The 24,813-nt window shown below is 39.7% G+C and overlaps 4 protein-coding genes across 5 annotated transcripts; 3 read left to right on the top strand and 1 right to left on the bottom strand.

Moving 5' to 3' along the window:
* The first annotated feature begins 492 nt into the window (after positions 1 to 492).
* On the top strand, positions 493 to 4,696 carry ncoa7a (nuclear receptor coactivator 7a). The gene is made up of 7 exons (XM_020090977.2): positions 493 to 648; positions 1,485 to 1,680; positions 2,360 to 2,512; positions 2,615 to 2,767; positions 2,895 to 2,990; positions 3,193 to 3,266; positions 3,486 to 4,696. Exons 1-7 carry the CDS (start codon positions 518 to 520, stop codon positions 3,622 to 3,624), a joined length of 942 nt encoding a protein of 313 aa, XP_019946536.2. The 5' UTR covers positions 493 to 517; the 3' UTR covers positions 3,625 to 4,696.
* Positions 4,697 to 5,957: 1,261 nt separating this feature from the next.
* Positions 5,958 to 9,308, top strand: hint3 (histidine triad nucleotide binding protein 3). Its single transcript, XM_069537421.1, has 5 exons — positions 5,958 to 6,138; positions 6,978 to 7,095; positions 7,390 to 7,459; positions 7,911 to 8,037; positions 8,399 to 9,308. Exons 1-5 carry the CDS (start codon positions 6,001 to 6,003, stop codon positions 8,444 to 8,446), a joined length of 501 nt encoding a protein of 166 aa, XP_069393522.1. The 5' UTR covers positions 5,958 to 6,000; the 3' UTR covers positions 8,447 to 9,308.
* A 1,465-nt stretch (positions 9,309 to 10,773) lies between these two features.
* On the bottom strand, positions 10,774 to 12,736 carry LOC109632097 (actin-binding Rho-activating protein). 2 transcript variants are annotated; one of them, XM_020091222.2, is made up of 2 exons: positions 12,598 to 12,736; positions 10,774 to 11,453 (listed from the first exon to the last, which is right to left on the bottom strand). In XM_020091222.2, the coding sequence occupies exon 2, from the start codon at positions 11,445 to 11,447 to the stop codon at positions 10,908 to 10,910; it is 540 nt and encodes a 179-aa protein (XP_019946781.1). In that variant the 5' UTR covers positions 11,448 to 11,453; positions 12,598 to 12,736; the 3' UTR covers positions 10,774 to 10,907. The 2 variants fall into 2 exon arrangements, with proteins under 2 accessions (XP_019946781.1, XP_019946780.1); XM_020091221.2 differs by having other exon boundaries at positions 12,510 to 12,643.
* A 381-nt stretch (positions 12,737 to 13,117) lies between these two features.
* trmt11 (tRNA methyltransferase 11 homolog) lies at positions 13,118 to 24,323 on the top strand. The gene is made up of 13 exons (XM_020091197.2): positions 13,118 to 13,213; positions 14,307 to 14,372; positions 14,492 to 14,565; positions 14,723 to 14,804; positions 14,917 to 15,009; positions 15,116 to 15,250; positions 15,328 to 15,484; positions 15,569 to 15,649; positions 15,723 to 15,887; positions 16,547 to 16,619; positions 16,898 to 17,032; positions 20,763 to 20,883; positions 23,997 to 24,323. The coding sequence occupies exons 1-13, from the start codon at positions 13,136 to 13,138 to the stop codon at positions 24,135 to 24,137; spliced, it is 1,401 nt and encodes a 466-aa protein (XP_019946756.2). The 5' UTR covers positions 13,118 to 13,135; the 3' UTR covers positions 24,138 to 24,323.
* Positions 24,324 to 24,813: the final 490 nt, after the last annotated feature.

The raw sequence follows: 24,813 nt of genomic DNA, 5'->3' as shown, positions 1-24,813 counted from the left end.
GTTTCATGTCATTGAGATTTCCTTATATGTCCCTGGTGCAGCCAGTTATAAGTGCCTGAGGATTTGTTAATTCACTCTGTTGCTTGTTTCATGGGACATAGTTTGTAGGGGTAACCGGCCATAAAAATATCTAAGTATCTTAAACTGTAAGAGTAACTAAGTCTAAAATACTCCTTTAGTAATTTCAGTAATGTCATACGTAATCATATTTATATGAGGAGCTTCATATTTTGGGAGAGAGAGGACAAGCCAGGCTACATAGGCCTCTATCATTTTATCAAGTCACTTCTTTAAATCACTGAGCCACAAACTTGACACAGAGACTGTCTGAAATGCAGCCAAAGCTAAGGACAGGGACCTAGAGCAGGTCAAGTTAATGTGTCACCAGGTTTGTCCTACAGGCATCATTGTGAAATCCTTGAGAGAAAACCTGCAGGCCCTGCAGATCTGCAAGGGGAGAAAGGGAGGGTTTATGGTCAAAAGGGGCTTATCTCAGCGATTGATCCCTTGGTATATAATGCAGGCGATGGCAGAGACTCGGAGCAGACATGCTGGATCAGCTCTGAGCCTCCAAACCAACTCCCTCCTTCTCCAGTCTCAACACCTTCATCCGCAGTCAGCCATGGGAGTTGCCTACAGCGTTGGAGAGTAAGTGAAATGCATCAGCTGTAGACATCATGCTGGTTCCTGAATATGGTGGAGTTATCTGGCTTTGAATCAGAAAATATCATGCTGACATTTTATTATAAGAAGAGTTTGAATCCAGTCGTATAAATTCATTTGAAGTCAACTCAGATCAAACGCAACAGGAATAAACCTTTTTCATACTCATTTAGAACTACTTGGTGGTGTTGTGTTGATTAGTTATTACATATGTGCAAGAACAGCAAGGGGAATTAGTTTGGCATCTAATGGTGGGAATGAGTGGAAGCCGAAGAGCTGGAGTCTTTGTTTGTGACAGGCAGTGACTGATATAGTGAAGGAAAGAGAAAGAGAGAGATTTAATTGAGATTTGACATCTATAAATCAAGTAGCTTCATACTTTGAATCTCTCTAACTCATTAACTGTTAATAGAAGAGAGTTGATAATAGATAGATAGATACAACTTCAGATAGGGGCTATTAAATTAAATTGTACTCAGAGAGAACCATTCAAAAATTGTTTGTCACTTTCCTGTGATTCAAGCCCAGGCACGTTTCCACAGATAATAGGAATGTGGAATCTTCAATTGTTCAACTGTGCCAAATTATTAAAGCTTCAGCAACACTGTGTGTCATTGCAACTCAGTGAATTTCCCATTATCAAGTTGAGACAATGTTCTGCTTTAATATTTTATTTCCTAATATAAAATATACCATTGTAAGATTGTAGTGTTGTCTGATGGTAGAAGTCTTCATTTTGGATATAGCAGGCCATATGAACAAAAGATTATGAATATATGATTCTTTTTTGTAAAGATAACGTTCTCCCTTCGCCTCTTTAGGGTCGACCACCTCTACACCTTCTTTGTGCAGTGGTCACCAGAAATCTACACCAAAGGCAGCAAGAAGCACCGCCAGCCCCGTTTCCTCATCAGAGAGAAGCATCCAAATCACTATCTGGTCGTGGAGAAGAACAAAGTGGACGGGATCAACAAGCACCTCAGCCACCCTGTCAACCCCACTGAGAAGAAATGGGAGGTGAGGACTGCACTGCACTGACATACACACATGCTTAAAAATGCTCACAGATGAAACTAAAGCCCCCTGAGGCTCATCTGCCAGAATTATCTGCAGCCATATAAACCCTGAATTACAGTAAGTGAGGAAATGAAGAATGTGGGACACTGGCTGCGCTCCCAGACATTCTGGGAAATCCCACGTGTCTATCTATATATGGACATCCTCTCCACTGTTCCCTCCCAGCATCACAAAGAAACCGTGCTTCCCTTTCCTGTTTCATGAGAAAAGAAAGTTAACAGTGTCAGGGTTAACCAATCTGAGCCCCTATGCAGTTTCCAACCAATGGCATTTCAGTGAAAGTGAAAGTTATCCAGAGGGTAGAAAAGAAATGAGTGCGACCTTGGTTTGACTTGTGTGTAGAACTTGACAGACAAAAGTAGGAGAGATGAAGCTGCTGCCGGAGAATATCAAAGTGCTTTACATAGCCAGTGACTGTGGGGAGCCATATGTGCAGGTAGGACTGGAGCAGCACTTTACTCTAGGGTTGTTCACATATTTGTTTGAGCATCATCCTTCCATCTATCTTCCAGCATCTGTTGCATCTGGAGAAATGCTTGTTTATCTTTCACATTGTCACACGTGAACAAGCTTCTGTAAATTGTGAAAAGGTCTGACAAGCCAGTTCTTTTTCCTACAGATTATCAGAGTGATGGACTCCAAACGTCGCCTGAGTCTGTGCAGCTCTGAGGACTCAGAAGCAGAGGAGCCCGAGTACCAGGAGGAGGGAGATGATGCTCTGCTGATGCTGAGTGAGCAAAGCCAGCTGCTGGATGACCAAGACCTGGAGCAGGTGAGTTCCTGATGACTCTAAAAGGAGGATTTTGTATTAGTTACAGCCTATTTGCATTAGGAAATCATGGGATTCACAACTACCTTTCTTTTTTACAATTAGCTTGCTGCTCACATGCCAGCAAGGACCCAGGGCTATCCATGGCAGCTGGTCTACAGCACCGCAATCCATGGCAGCAGCCTGAAGACACTGTACAGGAATATGGCTGGTCTGGACAGTCCTGTGCTGCTGATCATCAGAGATATGCACAAAAAGGTTTGTATCTTCATTTGTCATCCAAAAGATAAATAACAATTTTATATATATATATGTATAAAATCATATATTCATAGACTTACATCTGTGGCTTCTCCTTTAATAAGCATTGCCTTTGTGTTTTCAGGTGTTTGGGGCATTTTCCACACATCCATTCAGAGTCAGTAAATACTGCTATGGCACTGGTGAAACCTTCCTATTCAGCTACAACCCAGACTTTAAGGTAAAGAGAGCAACAGATCATTTTTGTGTTACTCATAGTCTATCAGTAGGATTACAGATAATTTCTCAAGTTTTGAAAGCCAACAAAATCTCTAGAAAGTAGTGAAATATAGAAAAGGATAAGAAATATTAGTTTGTGAGATCTCACATATCTGGAAGTTTGAGTTGTAGTTTCTAATGTCATGTGTTTGGCTTTTATTCAGGCGTACAGGTGGAGTGGGGAGAACTCCTACTTTGTCAGCGGCAAATTGGAATCTCTGCAGATTGGTGGAGGAGGGTAAGTTATGTGGTTATTGATTTCTCCCAGTAAAATAAAGACAGGCTCACAGAAGGATAAAATAGATAAAGCCGTGGTTATCGGTGCAGTAAAGTAATAAAATAAAGTCTGTAAAACAATTACTTCACCTGCTACCTGTGAGTTAAGAGAGATTTCAATGCCAGTTAAAGAAAGGAAAAGATTTGATGTTAAAGTTCTTGATTTTTGCTCGGTCTGTAGGGATGGCTTCGCCCTGTGGCTGGATTCTGATCTGTACCGTGGCTCCAGTTTTTCCAGTCCAACTTTCCACAACGAACCACTCTCCACGAAGGAAGACTTCATTGTACAAAACCTCGAGGTCTGGACTTTGCAGAACTGAGCGACAACATCAGTTACAGAACCTCAAGACTTCGAGGAGTACAAGTGGGTTAGCAACTACTGTACTAAACCTGATGGAACAGTCGCCACTGTATCATGTGTGTACCTGGCTGAGATTAGTCCTCACACAGTTTGTATGAGGCCTGTTCTAGTGGTTCTTGGGCTGGACCTTCTTTTTGCACTGGTTTCATATGTGCCTGTCAAATAGAGGTATCTAGATGAAATCCTGTTATTCTGTGTCCTGCTGCTCAATACTAGCCCTGTGCGGAGCCCAGTATTAACTGGCATCTAAAGCTTTAAGCCCTGCATGCACTCCTTCTGTTATGGAGGGTATTATGACACAAACTTCCAAGTATTACTATAAAAAGTTCGTACCCACTGTAAGCACATTCAGGGATTTAGGAATATGTATTAATTTACATTTTCCATCTAAAAATAACACCTGAAATTTAAAACAGCATGTCTACAGTATGTGTTGCCATGTGTGCACATGTGAATATGTTTTATTTTGTTTCATTTTAAAACATGAGCAGCCTTATAAACCTTTAAGCTAAAAAAGGCACATATTTGATTTATGGTATAAACACTGTAACATGATAGGACCCACAGTACATTATCTGGGGTCATTGTATGTTTGAGCTATTCCCAACATGACATCGATGCATGTTCTACTACACCAGCATTTGAATTCCTAACCTCTCAGGTTTGAAAATAAATGGAAAGAGTTGCACTATGAATAATGTATTATTATCTATGTGTGTGTGTTTGTGTAGGAACCGTTAACTGTCAACTGTTACTTCTGTTTTTTGGAAGTGTGACACCTGCCTGGCTATTTGCATATAGATGGATCATGTTTTATAGGAAACCTTTAAAATATTTCACATCTTTTTACTTATCTATATATTTAAATGTATTTTTAAGTAATTTTAAAGCAAAGCCACGATGTTCCAGTGCGACTGATTATGGAGATGTCTTTGTGTGAAAATCTGAATCTCTGAAGCAGTGCTGGCACTGCCAATGTGTGTCTTTTTTATTTTTGTGAATCCCCATTAAAACTTTATCTTTCCTGGTGACATTGACTTTATTTTACTATGAATAAACCCTTGATACAACATTGCATTTCTCTACTTATCAAGAAAGTTATCTCTACAGGAGCCAAATACAAAAATAGTAAATAAGTTGGTTCGACTAAACTTGTGCTACAACATGACTAAAATAAGTACAGACAGAACAAACATTACAAACAAATATAAGGATAAATAGAACTACCAAAAATCACCCAGTAATTTGGATCAACTGAGCAGCCTTATCACAGATTAACTGTGATAAGGCATAAAGATTCCCAGACAATAGTTGGCTGTACATTTAGGAACTTCAGGTATCTGGAAAAGAAAATATCCAATCATCAGAATTTGCAGTGAAACAACAGGTCATGCAAAGACACATGATGGTAACTTGCAGTTCAGCCTTGGAAAAGTGGAAGAAAGATATTGAGACAAACTAAATCAAAATAAATGAAACCTTTTGGCAAATGTAATGACCCCTCCGTGCACATGCAAATATCTCTGACCCCGGAACCTCACGACAACAATTGTGTGTGTATGTGTGTGTGTGTGTATATGTGTGTTTTTTCTTTATATACTGACACCAAATCTGATAGAATGTTTGTTTGTATTTTTTATTATTTTCTTATAGCTGCAGAGTGCCATGTGCATGTAGACTTCAAGAGGAAATTTATATGTGACAGGAGTATAGATCTACATCACAGGTTTCCTTTTTGATATTATTCTGTATGTGTTTGAGTTGCGATAAGTGTCATGTGAGATATTATTTAAATGGGTAAAATATTAGCCCTATCTATATGAATGACAAGAAACATGTCACATGTATAAATAAATACATGTAGATACAGTACATATCAATTAAGTGATGAATATATGTAGAAATACAGATAGAGCATCATAGCCAGATCATCAAAGTGTATTTATTTTGGTTTCTTTACGTGTTTGATTATATATTTCTGCACATATTTATTTATACTTGTCATTTATTATAGATGTCTATTGATATTTATCTATATATCTCTTTTTCCGTGTCACACATCCCTATAGTCATCAACACTGGACAGAGACATACCTTGCTGCTAGAAATGGAAACATGACACAAGGATTTAAATTTGTATTGACGTGATTGAATAGCTCAGTCATCTATTATGAATTGAATATAATATGATGTATACTATGATGGAGCACATTGCTCTCTTGTGGTGGGCTTCTTTGTCTGCACGATCTTTTACATCGACAATCTTTTCGCTTCCCCTGGGGAGCTCGATGATCTCTGGGATCGACTGAGCTGGTCTCACCTCTAACAGTTCAACATGGCGGAAGTTGACGTGACTCAACCTGCTCAGGGTGAAATTTCTAAAACCAGCAGCGAACCAGCTGAAGGATATGACAAGAAATGTATTTTCTGCAAGATTGTACACAATGAAATGGGCACGGAGCTTCTCCTCTGTGTGAGAACATTTTGAATCATTGAAAATAACGGAGAAGCTTTTATCTAGCTAGCTAGCCTGGTTATTTTTCTGTGTTTACAAGTGTCTGAGAACAAATCCTGGCTTTGTGAAGATGTAGCTCATGTTTTCATGTCCCTGTAGGTTAGTTATGAAGTAATGTAACTGTTAGGTTTTTTATTGAGTGACATGGTTGCAGATTTTCTGGTTGATCGATTTGTTTTGCTGATTGAACCACACCCAGCCATCATATATCCTATACATACGTCCATTGTGTTTTATTAGTTCATTTATTTTGCAGCGACAGGGCTCATTAATCAACAGATACAATGCCATTAATGAGCCAGAGTTAGCAAAATAAACACATTTTAATCGGTCAAGCTGAAATAGCCTCTGTAGCTAACAAGCTAGTTTTATTGTAGCCCAGATTTACTGATGGGTCACCATGAACAAGAGTGAGGTGAAATATCTGTCAACTCTCAAGGATTTAAAAAAATAAAATATATATATATATATGAGAAAGTTATGTGTGCCATAATGAAAAAGTAAAAACAATTTCATTTTCATAAAAAACACAATTTCATTATACTAAGTCTAGTGTTGAAATCAAAATGTTGTTTGTCATCTGGCTTTGTTCTGCTCCAATGACCTCTATCGTAAGACCAAAAATAGACATGCATAAATATTGTGGGCATTCTCAAACGACGGACCACCGCAGTGCAAACACATAGTTAGCATGAAGTAAACACACCAGCCTGTGCACTTGAACCCTTCCAGTCTTGAAGCACAATAATAAACTTGTACTTGCTGACTTGTTGTTTATTCATTTATCTCTGCCACAGGATGAAGAGATTTCCTGTTTCAGAGACATCAAACCTGCAGCTCCTCACCACTACCTGGTCGTCCCAAACAGACACGTAGGGAACTGTAAATCACTCAGCAAAGAACATGTGCCTTTGGGTAAGGTTTGAACAACATGCCTGTGGAAATATTTGCACTTTGAAAAGGTTGTTGATTACTGCATGTCTCTGTTTTCAATTCATGTCAACTTAACAATATTTCACTGGTTATGCATTGCTTGTACCTTGTGTTACAAGCAATGCTATATATGCTATGAACAAGCTATAGTTGTCACTATCTTTTATTCAACAACTGAATAAAATGGAATGGATGGCAGCAGTGTTTGTTATAAAAAGGTCCAGATTTTAATGGAAAGTAGTTTAAAAAGTGTTTTGTTTTGGTTGTTCCACCCAGTGAAGCAGATGGTTGAGAAAGGGAAGGAGATCTTACAGAAAAACAATATTACCGACCTCAGTGATGTCAGGTAGGCTACATTTCGTTGTTTGTATCTTTTCACACCTTCAGTCTGTGGCTCATGCTCCAGTCGACTACAAAAGGAACATCCCCAAACATTTTCAGTGGTGGAGCTTTTGTATCTTGATCAAATCAACAGGTACAGCGTTACTTAAGTTTCTCTGTTTACAAATAGTGATTGGCACTGATAGTCAGGCAAAGATAAAGGTTATAATTATCAGTACTCATCATTACAGTATGTACTTTGACTTATTTTCACCTTTGAACTGTATTTACCAAGTGAGCAATAGTGCTTAATCTAATGGGAACTGTGATAATAATCTTGGAAAATGCTGTGTGATTGTTTCTGACTGATTACCTAGCTTTGGTAACATCCCTGTTGCTTTGTTGTTGTAACAGCTGAGCTACTTCAACTCAATAAACATCGTTGTCAACAGTAACGCCCTCTCCTGTGTCTGCAGGTTCGGTTTCCATTGGCCCCCATTCTGTTCTGTTGCACATTTACACCTTCATGTCCTGGCACCTGCCAGCCAAATGGGCTTCATGTCCCGCATATTCTATAGGCTCAATTCCTATTGGTTTATCACGGTAAGCCCTATTTTTTGCATTTGTACGGGGCTATATAAACAATTTGCTTCCCAATCAATGTTTTTACCCCATCAGGCTGACATGAAAGCATCTGAAAACTGAGGCACCAATAATGTGTTGTTATCTTCTAATTAAGTGTCAATCGCTTGCAGGCACCATGTTTTAAAAGATCTGTGATCTTATATTTTTCTCATCTGATTAATCACCAGCCAGTCTTTACTGTGCCTGCACATTTCTGTCTCTTATTTTGAAGAGTAATTTTAGTCTGCACAAGACGAGTGCATAATAATGTGGAGGGGTTTTTGGACTTAGATTAAGTTAGTATAATTTCTGTTCTGCCCTATTTGTTGATGTTTTGCAGGCAGAGCAGCTGATTGAACTTCTCAACTCTAAAGCACAGACCGACTGACCTTGCTGTACTCGGCTGGGATGCAGCGACTGCAACATCCACCCTCTTGCAGTTGTCATGTTGGCTGACACACACCCACATTAGGTTGCTGCCTCTTTGAACACAGCAAAATATATTTGTATTTCCATGATGTTTGTAATAAGTGACCACTTAGGTTTTTAGTTTTGTGAATACACTTCACACTTAAAGCCAAAGTGAAAGCTTTAACAAAGCCAAATATTGTGTCTTGCTGCTTGAGACTTCAACACAAGTTTTTCTAATTTTACAGAAGAAGAAGTGAATTATATCAACTTTAATCCACCCAAAGATAAAAAATGATTCACTGTATGGACCAAGTTACAGTGTGATTCAGATCTTGTTGTTGAAGGCAGTCTTTTTCTACTGAGAGGACTGGAGAGATGAATTGAACAATAGATTTACTGAGATCATTATTATTTCACAGCTAGAGAAGTGATGATTCATAAACCGGTTTCTTGTCGTGCAGCACTGCCCAAGTGCCTCACAGATTTGACTTTATAGGTGTATAAACTGGAATGTATTTTTAAAGATCAATTCATATAAATCATATATTGAGAGATCAGACAGCTGTTCACTCTGACGCAGTATGTGACATCTTCATTCACAATTGACAAGGCTCTAAATGAAATGATTTACTCATCGATTGAATTGAAGAAATGTCCTATAACTCTATAAAGGTTAAATATGAACTAGCTAGATTGTGCATGTTGTAACTACTAATGCAGCTGTATTATACTCTACAGTATTAATGTATTACTGGAATGTGAAGAAATCCTACTGTATAAATGTGTATGCACTTTCAGAAATGTTGATTTAGAATAAATAATTTATTGCTTCTTCTCAGGATTAACTTCAGTGTGTTTCTATTGTAGAAAGTATAAAGCCCTTATAATGATATGACTTTAACAACCCCGTTCCCATTCATTAGTTTAACTGCAGCAGTTTGTATTTATGAATCACCTCCAGTAATAGAAAACAAACAGGACACTGTGGCTTTAATTACTTTATTATAAGACAATGGTAAGTGCTTGCCAATTTGTCAATAAGCTGCTGCTCATGTTAAAAAAGTAAATGAATGTGTATTGCAGCGTGTGCTCTTCCAATAGCAGTGGCAGCAGCAATATAGCAGCCTCAGTAGCTTATCATACCGTCTCACACTGTGTGTTTGTGGTTCATGTATTCTTAGTTTCAAACTACAACAAGGTTTCCTAAAGTACAAGCACACTGGTAATAAATACACACTCTGAAGCACCCATGCCAAGTCGGATCAGGTTCATCCTATAGCACCATATTGTCTGTCACAGGGAGCCTCATGTTCTCTTTGGTCCACTCTCATTAACCACTCTGACTTCATCTCAGCTGCTCGCTGCAACGCATTCCCCACATTAAAAAGCAGTACGGTTTCCCAACCACATATGCATCACAATGAATCTGGTAGAGGTAATGTAAATAAATACAAAATGTTGTACTTGAAGTAACTAGGTAGTTATAGCAAACACTGCTACGGGGGTGGGAAATATGTGGCAGAAGCTACTTTTTACATCCAGTATGTCTCTGATATCTTTATTGTTTAGTCTAAACTTCAAACCAAATCCTCCAAATAAATAACATTTTTAGTTTGTCTACATCCTTTTGATTTTGTTCCTGGTGCAGTGGTTAGCGCTCACTCACAGCAACAATGTTCTCGGTTTGAATCCCGGTTTGGCAGTTTGCATATTAGTCAAAGAATGGGTTAATTTGAGACTTAAATCGTTGAACGGTTCTTTGTCTGTTTATCAGCCCTGCAATATGCTGGTGACCTGCCCAGTTTGTACCCTGCCTTTTGCTCAATGTCAGTTGGGATTGGCTACAGCTCCCCTCAAAAGATTAAGCAGTATATATATATAATCGATTAATAGATTTTTATCCTTCTTTTAGATTTTCTTGTTTGTTGACTCACACACAGTTTAGGAACACATGGTTTAGAGCACTATTCATTTATTGGAAGACTCAATTGTCAACATGCTGAGGTGGCCTGACCTCTTTGATTGCTCATAAATGCTGTTAATGTGCATTATATCTGTCTTGACCCCAATTTTTTGCAGCATTGCTAACTGTCATTGACTTATGTCAGTCCATTAACTAAGGTTTTTACACAATTGTATCCAATCCCTGCATACATCTGCATAGTAGAGTAGATTATTTTCTTTGTAGCATTAAGAGAAAATGCATTTGTACATTTAATGTTCTTTGAGGCATGGAGTGGATTGAATAATCGGCCACTGAGGTCTATAGTTGTGTAAGTTGTGTAAGTTGTGTATGTTTTTTTTTTTTATCTGCCATTACATGACTGGAGTAGAATTAGTGCATGATATGTGTTAACTGCCATGAGTGCTGCCATGAAGTAGCTCTGTAACAACCACTGGAGATGCAGCATGAATAAGGGCATCAACACAAATATAGTTCACTGTAACAGAGTGATAACGACATGGTCATCCTTCCCTTGCCACAGCATCTCCCCCTCAAAGATAACCAGCCTCTGCTTCCTCGCTCGCAGAAGAATCCCCACCAGTTTGTTCGAGATAGTCACATAATGCTCAAATAGTTTCCCAAATTCGACACAGACCGATTTACCGTCGCAGCTGGTTCCTTCCCCGTCAAAGTCACTTGGCTTGCCAATGTTCCTTATAACCTCACACAGCTCCTCAATTTCTCTGCTGATACGTGTGTGAGCATCCTTCCCCCGCTGCTCCGTCATGGAGCCCTGCAGGGGCCTCCCGTAGTCATCCTGCCCCCTCTGAGGGACTACCGTGCTGGGCTTGGCATCGTGACTGAAGGGGTTGTGCTTCTGGTACTCCTGGTGCTCGTCAGACCACTTCTGCCAGTTCTCCTTTAAGCCTTTCACAGAGACAATGCACACAGCAGTGTCATCGCCAAACTGGGCAGGAGCTGGGGCGTCATCTTCAGTGTCCATGGTGGGGGTGCTCTCACTGTTTGTTCCCATCACTGGCTGTGTTAGGAGAAGATTATATAACTGTATTTGGTCATTTTACAAACAGAAAAACAATGAACTCACTGAATAATATCTACATCCCCCAAGGAGGTGGTGTTTTCAACTTCCTTTGTCTGTTTTTTAGTTTGCAGGATTAAAAAATCGATTGGATACCTGGTGGGAGGATGTGGTCTGGTTCAGGATTTTAGTGCGGATCTAGGATCACTTTTTTATTTTCGGTAAAGGTTCAGTGCGTTGGATGTAATGACATCTAGAGTTGAGGGTGCAGAATGCAGCCCACTTAAAGCCTCTTGTGTAAACCCTGTCATTCCAGAGAGGAGAAGCTATGGTGGCCTTTAGGTGATAACCCTAAAAAAAGTGAAAGGTCCTCTCTAGAGCCAGTGTCTGGTTTATCCGCTCTGGGCTACTGCAGACAACAACACGGCAGACTCTGGAGGAGGACCCGCCCTGATGTAGATATACGGTAATGAGAACACAATGACATAATTGCAGGTATTAAAACTCATTAACCATTTCAGGTGATTATGCTATTCTCTGAAATACCCCTAAATCTGAATATAACTCATCAATGTACAAAATCTGGTATATTTAGGGGATTGATATAATCTGAGTGTGTACAATTTGATGCCGATCCAAATAAAAATCTGGATCCATCAAATTTAAATGTGTCCGTTTGTTTGTGGGTTTATTTGTTAGCACGATTATGAAAAAACGAATAAACCAATAACCACCTAACTCTGTGGGAGGATGAAGCCTAAAAATATCCCATTCAATTTTAGTCTGGAAGTGGGTCCAGTAAGTTTTAGGAGAAATAAATAACTGTAATCTTTGGGATTACAGGTTTTATACTTCTCACCTGATTGTTGTTTCCCTGTCACACATTTTTTTTTACAACTGAGTAAAAAATTCAAATACATTACAAAATCAGTTTAAATAAACCATGAGGTCCACAATGAGTAAACATCTAGCTTTGTAAAGTAGCCTGGCTCAATCCAACCTTTACAACCTTTTAGAGACTTGGAGCAAACACTGATCAGACATGGTTGAACTTACATGTCTGGATCCTCACTTCACCTGCAGCACTCTGTCATGGCAGCAAAGTAAAAAACAAATCAGTCCTGTGGTTACATGTGAATCTCACCTGACATCACTGCAGCAGTGCTGACAGCAGCAGGACTGAGCAAGAGGCGCCTGACGAACCCTCTGTGATGGACATCTGTCTCGGCCAATGGCTGCTAGAGGAGCTACGGCCAGCCAATCAGCGATGAGAGGAGATAACAGGGTGTCTCTGAAGAAAAGCAGATTAGAGAGGACAGAGGACATTATCTACTCACGCTACTGTATTATACAAATCTGTGCATGACAAACAAACATGGTGTTTACATGCATGTATTTAGTTTAAAATAAATACTTTAAAGTTTAGTGTAAAATAGTGATATGCAGTTACAAACTAATGATGCTGAAGATTCTGCAAAAACAGCAGCTGGTGTTCATACTGGGAAAATGTGTTCAATGAGCACATAACAATGAAAATATGTTTTGCACCATCCAGCTTCAGTGTTTTAATAAAGTAAAGAGAGGACCTCATTCTTCAACCATTTATGGTCATTTAACCCACACTGGGTACTTTGTTTCAGAGCCGGGTTTCCAGCCGGATGTATTTTGAGATCGCAACAAAGATGGCGGCTTCCAGCAGTCGAACACGCCTCCGGTATCTGCTCCATCTGGCTCAGGATAATCTGGACTTCAGGTTACCGGTAACCTTCATAAAATACTCGCAGCCTCTGTCCGTTCCTTCATGTTGAAATGAGATCATTTGAGGAGTGGGGGTAGAGTCCCACCTCCCGTGCTGTGCTCCATGCTAGCTAACACAATTAGCTTGACAGTGTGTGACAACTCACTGTCTGATTTAGCTCCATGTCTCTGTGTCCTGTCTTTATGGCGAGGACCAGTTGTCTGATACCAAATACTGTCACATTGTTTTATTACCCAGCCCAAATGGACACACTTTGCAGAATTCATCAGTTGTAATGCACACTTGTTATGAAGCAGAATCATGATCAGAATATTTTAGTGGCCATTGCTTCTCAACATTCAACCATAATATTGCAATCAATTGAATAAACATTTAGCTACAGTGTGTCTGAGTATGCACCGATCACTAAGTGCTGTTGAACAACATTATTAAGAATTAGTGATGTGATGTCACTTCAGATTAATTACGATATCTCAACTATCAAAAACCAAAGACCAAACATTCTGGAGGTCTTTATGATATTCAAATCTAACTTTGGTAAAAATGTTGAACTTTAACTCTTACTGTTATAATTACTCTTATGGTGCTGTTATTCTTTTATATTGGGTATAGCCTACTGTTTAGATAACCATGAAGCTGGCAAAGAGATTTAAAACCCTTTCTCTGACTTGTATTAAAGGAGATAAGTCCAGTTCAAACTTCGTCAGCCAATATCTCCCTTAAATGGGATTCAAGACACATGCAGTCCCAGTTCATTAGATTTCTCATGTCACCAAATCAGCATGAACAATTCCATTAATATCTGTGATGGTGCGAAACACAAGTGTGATGGTTTGACACAGAATGACCCACATGGGCATTTACCACACAGAAAGGGTTTAACAAAAGACTGCTGTTGCTCCAGTATTATTAAAACTCAGGATAATTCAGTCTCTGCTGCAACAAACTTAAATTTTTGTTAAAAATCATGTCTCTATACTTTATGAGCGCCATATATCCCAGTTGTTTCTCTTCAATATGCCTGTAAGTGTAATATTTTCCAATAGAGTTAAATGCATAGGTCAGTATTTGTGCCTTTTTCCAAACTCTTTCAGGAGATTAAGGCTCTGCTGGCCCTCAGAGGAAAACCCTTCCATCCTGGTGAAAACTTCAAAGAAAAGGTTTGCATGTCCAGTTTGTTTTCACTGCTGTGTCGACTGTCTAACAAAATATTCTGCTGCAGAAGGAGGACATGTCAGTGGCCTCAACAGCTGCTGAACTTCTGGCTTCTTCTCTCTAGGCTCCTTTCTGGTGTCTGGATGGTTTGTGTGAGGATGATGTCCGAGGCATCATGGCCAGATCTGTTTGTGCAAAGTAAGTGATGTCGCTGGACCTGTGGTGATGGATTGACTTTAACACGTTGCACATGTTGTCATGCATCCTTTAATCTGTGGTCCTGTCACCTGGGCAGTATTTCCTTCATTATAGTGTTTGTAATGTTGATGTAGTTTAAGTTGCATTAACCTTCCAGGTCCGCTTTTGAATTATGGGGCCACGGGCAGACACACAGTGAACTCAGAACATCCCTCTTGAACTACCCATCAGAGAACATGGTTTGTGATGCTACAGTTTATTGTTGTATTGTGTCCTACAGACAAATCCATGTAAACACATCATGACATGTTTGAATCTCTATCTGTGCTCTTCCTCCACATTCCTCTACAGTTACCATTCATGCACAAAGACTCCACCTACAGAATCAACGTCTACACTTTCAACAAGACTCTGGAGTTTCCAGACAGAATCAAAAGGATTAATGTGGGTCTTACGATTTGTGTGATGTGTTCAGAAATGTGTGCAGCGTATTTTTCTTTGTGAGCTTGTGTATATGTTCAGAACATCATGTTCTGTATTTTCATCTCAGGCTTTGGAGTATCTTCCATTTGACGGCACAGTGAGTCTGAAGAGCCCCCAGCACATCTTCTGTTTGTTGGAGGATTACGGCACAGACCCCAACAACATCCCCGAGCATCCATACTACATATACTTTGGCAGATGGGTGAGACTCATGACGTTTTGTTTGCATCAGACTAAGAAAAGCTAATCTGCAGCTGAACACTCCTCATCCTGTACCAGATAGCGGACGGTCAACGTGAACTGATTCGCTCCCACAGTGTGAAGAACAGACACTTCATTGGAAACACCAGTATGGATGCCGGACTCTCATTCATCATGGCCAACCACGCGAAGGTCAAAGAGAATGACCTGGTTTTTGACCCGTTTGTTGGCACAGGTGAGTTATTTCTGCCACTGCCCCTCACACACAGACTTCCACCTGTGTGGTTAATCATGATTCAGTTCTTTGTCTCTGTTTCAGGGAGCCTGTTGGTAGCATGTTCTCATTTTGGAGCCTATGTCTGTGGAATTGACATTGATTACAACACCATTCATGGCAGAGGTAAGTTTTGTCTACTCGGAGCTTACGTGGTCTTTTAAATTTATATCATCCTAAATGTGCGTTTGTTGTTCAGGTCGGTCGAGCCGTACAAACCAGAAATGGCGAGGACCCGATGAGAATATCAGAGCTAACCTGCGGCAATATGGAAAAGAGAAGATGTATGTGGATGTGATGGTGTCTGATGCATCCAAGTCTGTGTGGAGGGAGGCTGCTCTGTTCGATGCCATAATTACTGATCGTATGTGCTGATTATGTTCTTAACAAACACAAAATTTCAGAGTATGAAATCCTTTTATTCATTTATCATAACTGGGGTATAATTCTTGCCGTTAATGTTTTTTGGGGTTGTTTGCATTTTGAGCTGGTAGATGTATTCTGAGAAAAAAATATGTCCATAATCCTGAAGCTTTGCCAAACCAACACCTCATTGCTCAGCACTGTAGACACTATCTGATTTGGTTGTACACATTTCATTTGCAGTGTTCAACACACACTGGATTTTTTTTTTTGCTGTATTACAACCAGCCTGGGCCCCAGCTACACCTCTGCAGGCTTTAGGTTCCTCTCATCTTGGGGTAAACTCTGTCTATACAGTCAAGCAGATTTTATTGAAACTTGGTGGCAGGCTAGTGTATGGGCCACAGACTTCTGGATTAAATTTAGGTGGCAGATCCAGGAATTCGTTTTTTCACTTTCCTAACCATTTTGGAATAGAGTGTTTATAAATATTTTATTTGAATTTCCCAAGAAATAACTCAGAGGTCCCAATGAAATAAAACAGGAACATTTTGAGGACTGTGCACAATTTGGTGCATCTTGATTGAATTTAATGTGACAGTTAGTCATGGTGAAGTTATGTGCTCTTTTGTAATTCCTATGTGTTTCTTTTGTTTTCAGCTCCATATGGTATCCGTGAGTCCACAAGGCGAACAGGCTCCCACAAAGATGTCACCAAACCTGCTGACGGCATGTATGTTCACCTGCTATTTCATCAACACTGATAAAATACATTCATAGTGTCTGGGTCTTTTATCTGAGATTAGTTAGCTTTAATTCTGAAAAGCATAAGCCTGACATCTAGTCAAGAGAAACTCCAACTCTAACTCCATTAGATCCTTAAACAATCTCTGCAACTTTGTCCAATTAGATGAATGGAAAACTTGAGCAAATGTCTTTAACGGTCATATGTTTGGTAATCTTTGATCTGTTCTAATCCTGTTCACATTTTATTTTTAATCTTCTGCCTAGATATTTAGAGTCCCACGTCCCCGTCTCACAGGCGTACCATCTCAGTGACATCTTCACAGACCTGTTAAACTTCTCAGCTCGTCACCTGGTCATTGGTGGGAGGCTCGTCTATTGGCTGCCTGTCTACAGGCCAGAGTGAGTCTACAAACTTATGTTGAACTTGTTCCCACCTTCATGGTTTGTGGTAGTTTATGTTTAAACGAAGCCTCTGAAAGTAACATTCAGGCTCAGTTAAGCATGTTGGTGTCAGTTGCAGTAATTTTAACACTTCATATATGACTAATGTTTAATTACCCTGTTGTTTAAAACATGTCTCAGTGCAAAAATATTTATTTAACGTTCATTCAATTTGTTAAACAGGATAAACTGTAAACAATGGTGAGCCCTGTTTTTTGAAATGATGCTATTCTCCAAATATTAATTTCTATCAATAGGGGGCAGACTTATACCATAAAGCACAACTGCACCATACAGACTTAAAATGCACAACCTCCAAATTTTCAAAACTATTGACATAATGAATTCATTAAATAACCAAACAAGATGAAGAAAAGAAGGATCATATTATAAACAAGGTAAGTTTTTATAAAATCTGAAAGTTACATATAATTAAACTTGGCTGTAAATTAATTAGGGGAAATGTTAACGTAAATAGAAACTGTAATAATTACAGACAAGCTGCTAAATTGTTTTCAAATCCTGATTCATATGCAAAGCTCTTCTGCTTTGAGTCCAGTAGACTGACACAACAAGAACATTTCACTCCACTTTCCCAAGGTTTTTTTTTTTCACCTTCTAGCATTTCCCTTCAGCACTATTCCATTCCTGCTCCTATAAAACGTTGACCTCACTATGTAACCACCTGTGTGAATGACAGTGTTCAGGTGTGTTGAGGTTTTCCCGCCCATACAGCTTGGCCCCAGGAAACCACAACTGACAGTGAGTGAGTGGGCCACATGTAAGACGGCTCCTCTCAAACAGAGTTGTACATTGTTGAATGTTCTGCGCTTTAAGCAGAAAGTGAAGTGCTGACTGGAAGTGCAGGTGTTTGACAGTTAAGGTTTAAAACCACAACAGACGGTGGCAGTAACTGAAGAAAAAGCCTGCAGGGCTGAGACTCCTTCAGGGCTCTGATTATAAGACCGGGCAGGAAATAAGACGATCATGCATCTTTCTCCTTTTTTCCATTTGTGTTTGTGAAAAAGTACAAACAGCTTGCATATCTTTGATTTTTGTTCACATCCCTTTGCAGGGAAATGTTGTGATTTATTCTGTTGGGTTCTGTGTCCAATGAAAAAAAATACAAAAAACAAAGCCTGTTAATCTCTTGACTGCATAGTGAACTGCGTGTTTAATAACTGAACTTTATTGATCCTTCAAGGAGAAATTCTTTTTACACTCATTTTCCTTTTTTATACATGCATTTTAACCCACAATCCCACACACACACACACACACACACACACACACACAAGGGGCTCAAAGACTTGCAAATTTGGAAAGAGATGGTAGAGTGATGGGCAGCCCCGGAGAAGCGCCCAGCGAGCAATTGGGGGGTACGGTGCCTTGCTCAAGGACACCTCTCCAGCTACCAGTCCACCTTCCATACTTTTGGTCCATGCTGGACTTGAACCGGCCACCCTCCGGTTCCCAAGCCAAATCTCTATGGACTGAGCTGAAACACAACTAAAAGGTGGACATTCAACTGTGGACTTCTCACAGGAGATCATACCCACTCACCAAAGTTACTTAGAGTGACACCAGGCCTAATGAAAGCTGCACCATTTTCCCTATTCCAAGTCAATGTATCATCAAACTAAATATGAAACTGCTACTTTAAGGGAGAACGTGACATAGTGTATGTTTCTACATATGCATGCATGTGTGTGGTCTGGTATATGAGCACATGCATACATGTGTGTCGTCATGTTCACACATTTGTCTTTGCTACTCATCTACCAGGGCTGGACTCTGTGCCTGTCAGAGCACTGAGCCAAAATAAACGTCTGAGGCCAGCCAAGTCAGATATGTGAACTATCTGTCCTTGTGGTCTGCACGCTGACCTATGAGCGTGTGTGTTTCTGTGCACAATCACAATGTGTGTTTTTCAATATGTATGTCTGTGTGTGTGTGTGTAAACTCAGACGTAGCCTGTCTCCTGGGCCTAATCTGGGGCTCTACAGGGGAGATATCGGGTTTCTATCGCCCCCACATATGTGTGTATCCACGGCTATGGCTGTGATACAAGCAGTGGGGATTGTGTGTGTCTGTCTGCCTCATAGTCCTGTCAGCATAGGACGGCACCTACATCAGGTTAGACCCCTTAAACACTCTTCCCAGTCTCCCCTTTAAATAATAAACGACAGAACGAAAACGTACAAAGACAGACGATGGAGCATCCGTCATCACAGCCATAAAGTGACCTAATTACAACATAAACAAGTGAAGTGAAGACGTAAAGTAAAAAGTAAAATTGTCAAAAGTAAGGTGATACTTGTGTCATTGAGTACAAATCTTTCATTTTCAGCTCAAATTTTTTTACCTCAGTATATTTTTTCAGACATTTTAACCAATCATTCATTTAGTTATTTGACAAGAGGTGAAGCTTGATACTAAAGGCCATCGTCCACTGCTTCCAGTGGTGGGATGTAACAAAGTACATTTACTGTGTTACCGTACCTCTTTCTACTTTCCGTAGATTCATTTGTGGGTACTTTTCACTTTTACTCCCAATACATATATCAGCAAATATCTTCGCTTACATTTTTACAATGCATTGTGTTGTAATGTATGTTCACATAGTTTTTTATGATTTTAAAAGTAATCAATAACGAGAGGGGAACTGATCTAGTGATCAAATCAGAGTGGGCAGGTAACATTAGACCCCGCCTCCTGCTGCAGGAGCTGGAAGAAAAACCTGAATTGGATTCTGAAGAGGCCGACTATTATTATTATGTGATGAATAAACAAATTCATAGTCATTTCTGATGCATTTCAAATTGTTATTGTGTAAATACAGTTGAAATCATATACTCTTGTGCCCTATTGTGATCATTATTTGACTGTCTCGTCAAATGTAAGTGCATCTTCATGGCTCATCAATATAAGGAAAAAGAAAATTACTGTAAAACAAAATAGTCAGTGATCAGTAGCAGCCTTTGTGAAGCTGCCCTCTATGAAATCAGCTGTAATAAAGAATAAATAGTGAAGATGGAAGACAACATTCATCTCCACTTCTACATTAACATCGTCTCAACATGTCGGGCTGATTGCTAACAACTCCTGATTGGCAAGAGAGAGTTATCGGCTCGTCGCATCACCGCGACGACCAAACATCCTGTAGCCTCAGAGGCCCTGCCTGTGGCCCTGGTAATAGGGCAGACAAACAGTAACATGCAAATCTGGCTTTGAGTTGAGACTGTCGCTACCAGGGATGGGGCAGGAGAAAGTGCCACTGACACAAATATGCGAACACATACCTCGTGTGCTGTTAATAGTTCCTAACCTCTGATGACAGAGACGGCAGTCGACCTGTCGGGGCAGAGTCACTTTTTCCAGCATCATCTGTGCACAGAAAGCTGCGTCATCTGTGGTCTCTCTACAGCGGTCACATGTGCAGTGATTTAGTGAGAGGTGTTGGCGTAGAAGGGAGACAAACTAAAGTTGGGTATTGATTTTGACAGGATTAGTCTTTTACTGCCTCCAGTCAAAATGTGAACTGTCACCGCGGCCTTACAAGTTCCTCATGTATTTCTCTCAGTGTGTTCAGTCAGTTCATCATGCCAAAAAGAAGGAAAGTGTTCTATGCCTGTTTTTCTTTGTCCTTTTGGAGATTGATGAATAACTGTGTGTTTGTCCTTTCCAGATACTGTGAGGAGACGGTTCCTCTTAATCCATGTCTCCAGCTCATCAGTAACTGTGAGCAGATGCTCTCCAGCCACACATCACGACGCCTCATCACCATGGAGAAGATCAAGGAGCCAGAGGTGTGTGCTTATGCTTCTGAATGTGTTAGCATTGGAGCTGAAGTAATTTATCATTTAAATGGCAACAGGGTAACAGAAAATTGATCGGATGATTCATGCCAAACATTTTCCAGGTCCCAGGGATTTGTTGTTGCTATGATGGATATCACTCGGTTAGATTCCAGGGAGGCCATGAATTAGATCTGTGTGGATAAAAATATTTGATTTTAGATAGAGAACAACTAAACTAACCTATAATCCATCTTTTTGATGTTTCTCATGTTTGTATCATTTCATGCTTTGTCAGACAGTGATAATTAGTCGTGGATTTACTAAAAGGGGGCCAGTGGGTACTCTGCTGTTCTTGGTCTTAAAGCAAATTACTACAGAAAATAATTGACCCCCAACATTATCTCACGTCTCTCTACAACTTTTTCCAGTCGTGATAATTAAAACCTTTCCTGAAACAACACATAATTCATTGTGCAACTGTAATTAATACTTTTATTTTCTTCATTATTTATAGAGCAAACACAAAGGCTCATGACATAGCACAAAACAAGAGAGGAAACTATACTTAAAATAATCAACAACAAAAACAGCAGTAAAAGCAGAGTGAAGAAAAACAAACTAACAGCAAAGGTAATAAAAAAGGTAGAGGGCTCATAATGTTTGGCTGAGATTATTTTTATTTTAGTATGTTTGTGTGGTGTGTGCACATGGATGTGCGAGGATGAGCACATGGGATTCCTGTGTGGAAGACATAAAGCATAGAGAGAGCAGAAAAGGGAAGCTAGTGTGACGACATTAGCTAGAGGGAGAAAGAAAAGAGAGAAAGAAAGAAAGAGAGCAGTATAAGAGAAAGACAACATATCTACAGTGCTAGGACATATTGTATAGTTTTATCATTGCAATTTTGTTAAATTATGACGATAAGTCAGCTGTTTAATGGGACTGTGTACCGGTATATAGGTTTTTTTTCCCTCTAGTGTTTCTTAGTCAGCCATTAGGCCACTAGCACTATGGTGAATGTTTTCAGAGTTTTTTTTATCTTCAATAAGGGACTGATTCAATTCACATTAACCCAGAGTAAGAGCTTCAAAATGCCAACTACCCAGCTTTTTGTTGTTAGCTTAGAAGCAATGTTCTTGTTAACTTTGTTTAAAACAGACTGCTCATATAAGTCTATTCCACCTCATTTTAAGACCAACACGCCCATGTGTGCTCAGGGTCACAAGTGCAACAAGTTATTTTGCAGGATTTAAACATACATTTTTCCTCTGATGTTGAATAACTGAGTATAAATATATTGTTTTAAGTTATGCAACGTGGTCGCGTAGCATAGATGATGTGTGCTGCAGAATTTGTTTGATGTGTTTGTATGTGTTTGCATGAACTGCATCACAGATATGACTTCTATGTTAACAGAGAGCACTGGTGTGTCCGCCTGTGCCATGTTTTTAATGTGTATTGCATACAATTGTTAGTACAATGTATATGTTACCACGTAAGTAGGTGTCATTTACATATATGCAGGATATGCCTGTGTATATTTTTCTGCATGTCGTCCCAGTGGAAGTGATGGTGTCTCTCTGTCTGTCTGGGGTTAATCCTCACCATCTGGCTGCCATTGGCTCATTTCTTTTATACTGAAACCCTAAATGGCTTAATCACACATCGTATGGAAAACAATCCATCTTTGGATCTGTCATCCGTTCCACTTCAAAACCCCAAATTGCTCCCATAAAGAGGCTTGTATGACACACAGACACACACTTGTTTGATCTTATCTGACTGGTATCTCTCTCAGGTTTTTTCCTTTCCAAATATGTCTCAGTCTGCACCCATCTGCAGCCGTTCATCGGGGCGAACACGTGAATGTGTTTTCATGTCTATTACACGTGTGGACTCACACTCTTTTAATATTTTGACAGTAAAGCAGGGCCAGACTAATTACTGGTTATGTTAAACTAGTGCAGAAAACCCTCACATCTTTTTAATTTATGGGTCATGACACAATGCGTAATAACGTATTTGCCTAATTTAACACTAACTATATGTATCCCTCCACCTGTATAATTGTTGGCAAAGACAGAGTGGTTATTTCCACTGTTTGTCAGCTGGTTGTAGTCATGCCCCTCTATTCGTATTCATTTGGGGTCATGGTTAGGTTTGTTAGTCTTGTTACCGCTCTTGAGTTTTTTCTCCAAGTGGTCATGGAAACAGTTTTTAGTTTGCTTGGCAGTATCAGCAAGCAAACGAGAGGTGTTAGCTGAAAACTTACAGGCCCCAGCATCGGAGTCATCCCTTCCAACTCTACTCACCTCATTATTCCTCTTCCCAGCATCTCTTTTTTTTCTCCCTTCATCCCTCCGTTGACCAGCAGCTACCTTACAGCCAAGACGAACTGTTTAGTTGTAGGGCTTCATAACAGTTCATATACATTGTTCAGACACACGAGCACGGCCCTGCTCCGACATACAAACATGGAAAAGGTATGCAAACCATTGGATATTATACAGACATGTGGTGGGAGGAGCTTCAGTGACTGGGAATGAGAAGAGGAGCTTCAGGATGACATATATATATTGATATGGTGTTATCACATCTGCACATGTCCTCCTTTTGAAGAACAAGGCATAACTGCAGCATCCATTCTCCATCCATGTGGCTCTTGAGGTATAGCGAGTTGTCCAGAGGTTTGGAGGTTCAATCCCTGTCTTCCCCAACAGTGTTGGCACTGTACGAATGTGTGTGAACGGCAGACTATTTTTACATTACACTTTTTTACTGACGCTTTTATCCAAAGCGACTTACAATAAGTGCATTCAACCATGAGGGTACAAACCCAGAACAACAAGAATCCAGCAAGTACAATTTGCTTTAAAAAAAGCCAAACCACAAGTGCTACATGTGTCCAGTTTGATTTTCATTTCCAATATTTCAGAATCTGAACAGGAAAATGTCCCAGGAAGCTGGATACAAGTTTGGTTTTTGCTCCAGCACATATTACAATACATAAAATGATGCAATGTCTTATGAAAGTTCCTTAATTTGGGAAAACGGGCAACACTTTTCAGGAGCAGGGTTAAGTGAAGTGCAGTGCGATGATCTCTATGTTTGTCTCTTTGCAGGAGTTCGACAGCCTGGCTCACCTGGCGGATCCACGCTTCAGCCCCTACCAGGGACACAATGCCTTCAGAGAGAAGTATTTTAGCGGAGTCAACAAGAGGTGTTGCAAGGAGGAGAACAAATCTGATATTAATGGAGAATAAATTGGTGCCTCAGGAAATCTGACAAAACAGCTTTTCAGTGTCTTTACTGAAACGAGTCAGGTTGGTAGTGTATTCAAGAGAGAACTTATTTGTTATAATTATGCTTTTTTAATCTTTCTTACTATTTTAATTGTGATTACTCTTACGCCTGTACTTATTATTTTGCAAATAAATGGATAAAATGTTTCCAAATGATTCTTTCTATTGTAAAAGGGGTTACAACTACTACAAATGTACTTGGCATGTGGAATGAAAAATGCAGACAACTATTACATGGTCGTACTATACAGTCTAATATGTGAAATTTATATTCCAGTGGAAGGTCAAAATTAAAACAAAAGGCTGTGATATCCTGAGATGAAATTAAGCTTCCAAAACATTAAATCCTAAACTTTTAGATCAGAGATTTTCCAGTTGTTCTGAACGCGTCTGACCTGAGCAATCTCATTCTGCATTTTTCCCACGCGAAAGGAAAGATTCATGTCTGAAAACGGCTCATGCAACTAAGCATCTCTGCCCTATATGCCAACACCACATCTTTCAAATTCAAAATCCTACCAATCTTTTCTGTTGTGATTATCATGATGACATCATCAGAGGTCTACTCAGGTTTTGCAAAGCTCTTCCAGAGCCACATAGATTATCAAAAAATACCACAGGCTGATTAGTGCTTCAC

The sequence above is a fragment of the Paralichthys olivaceus genome, chromosome 13 (genome assembly GCF_024713975.1).
Source record: "Paralichthys olivaceus isolate ysfri-2021 chromosome 13, ASM2471397v2, whole genome shotgun sequence".
In the NCBI taxonomy this organism is placed as follows: Eukaryota; Metazoa; Chordata; class Actinopteri; order Pleuronectiformes; family Paralichthyidae; genus Paralichthys; species Paralichthys olivaceus.
Note: the sequence above shows the minus strand (reverse complement) of the source record. Positions and strands in the feature narration are given on the sequence as shown.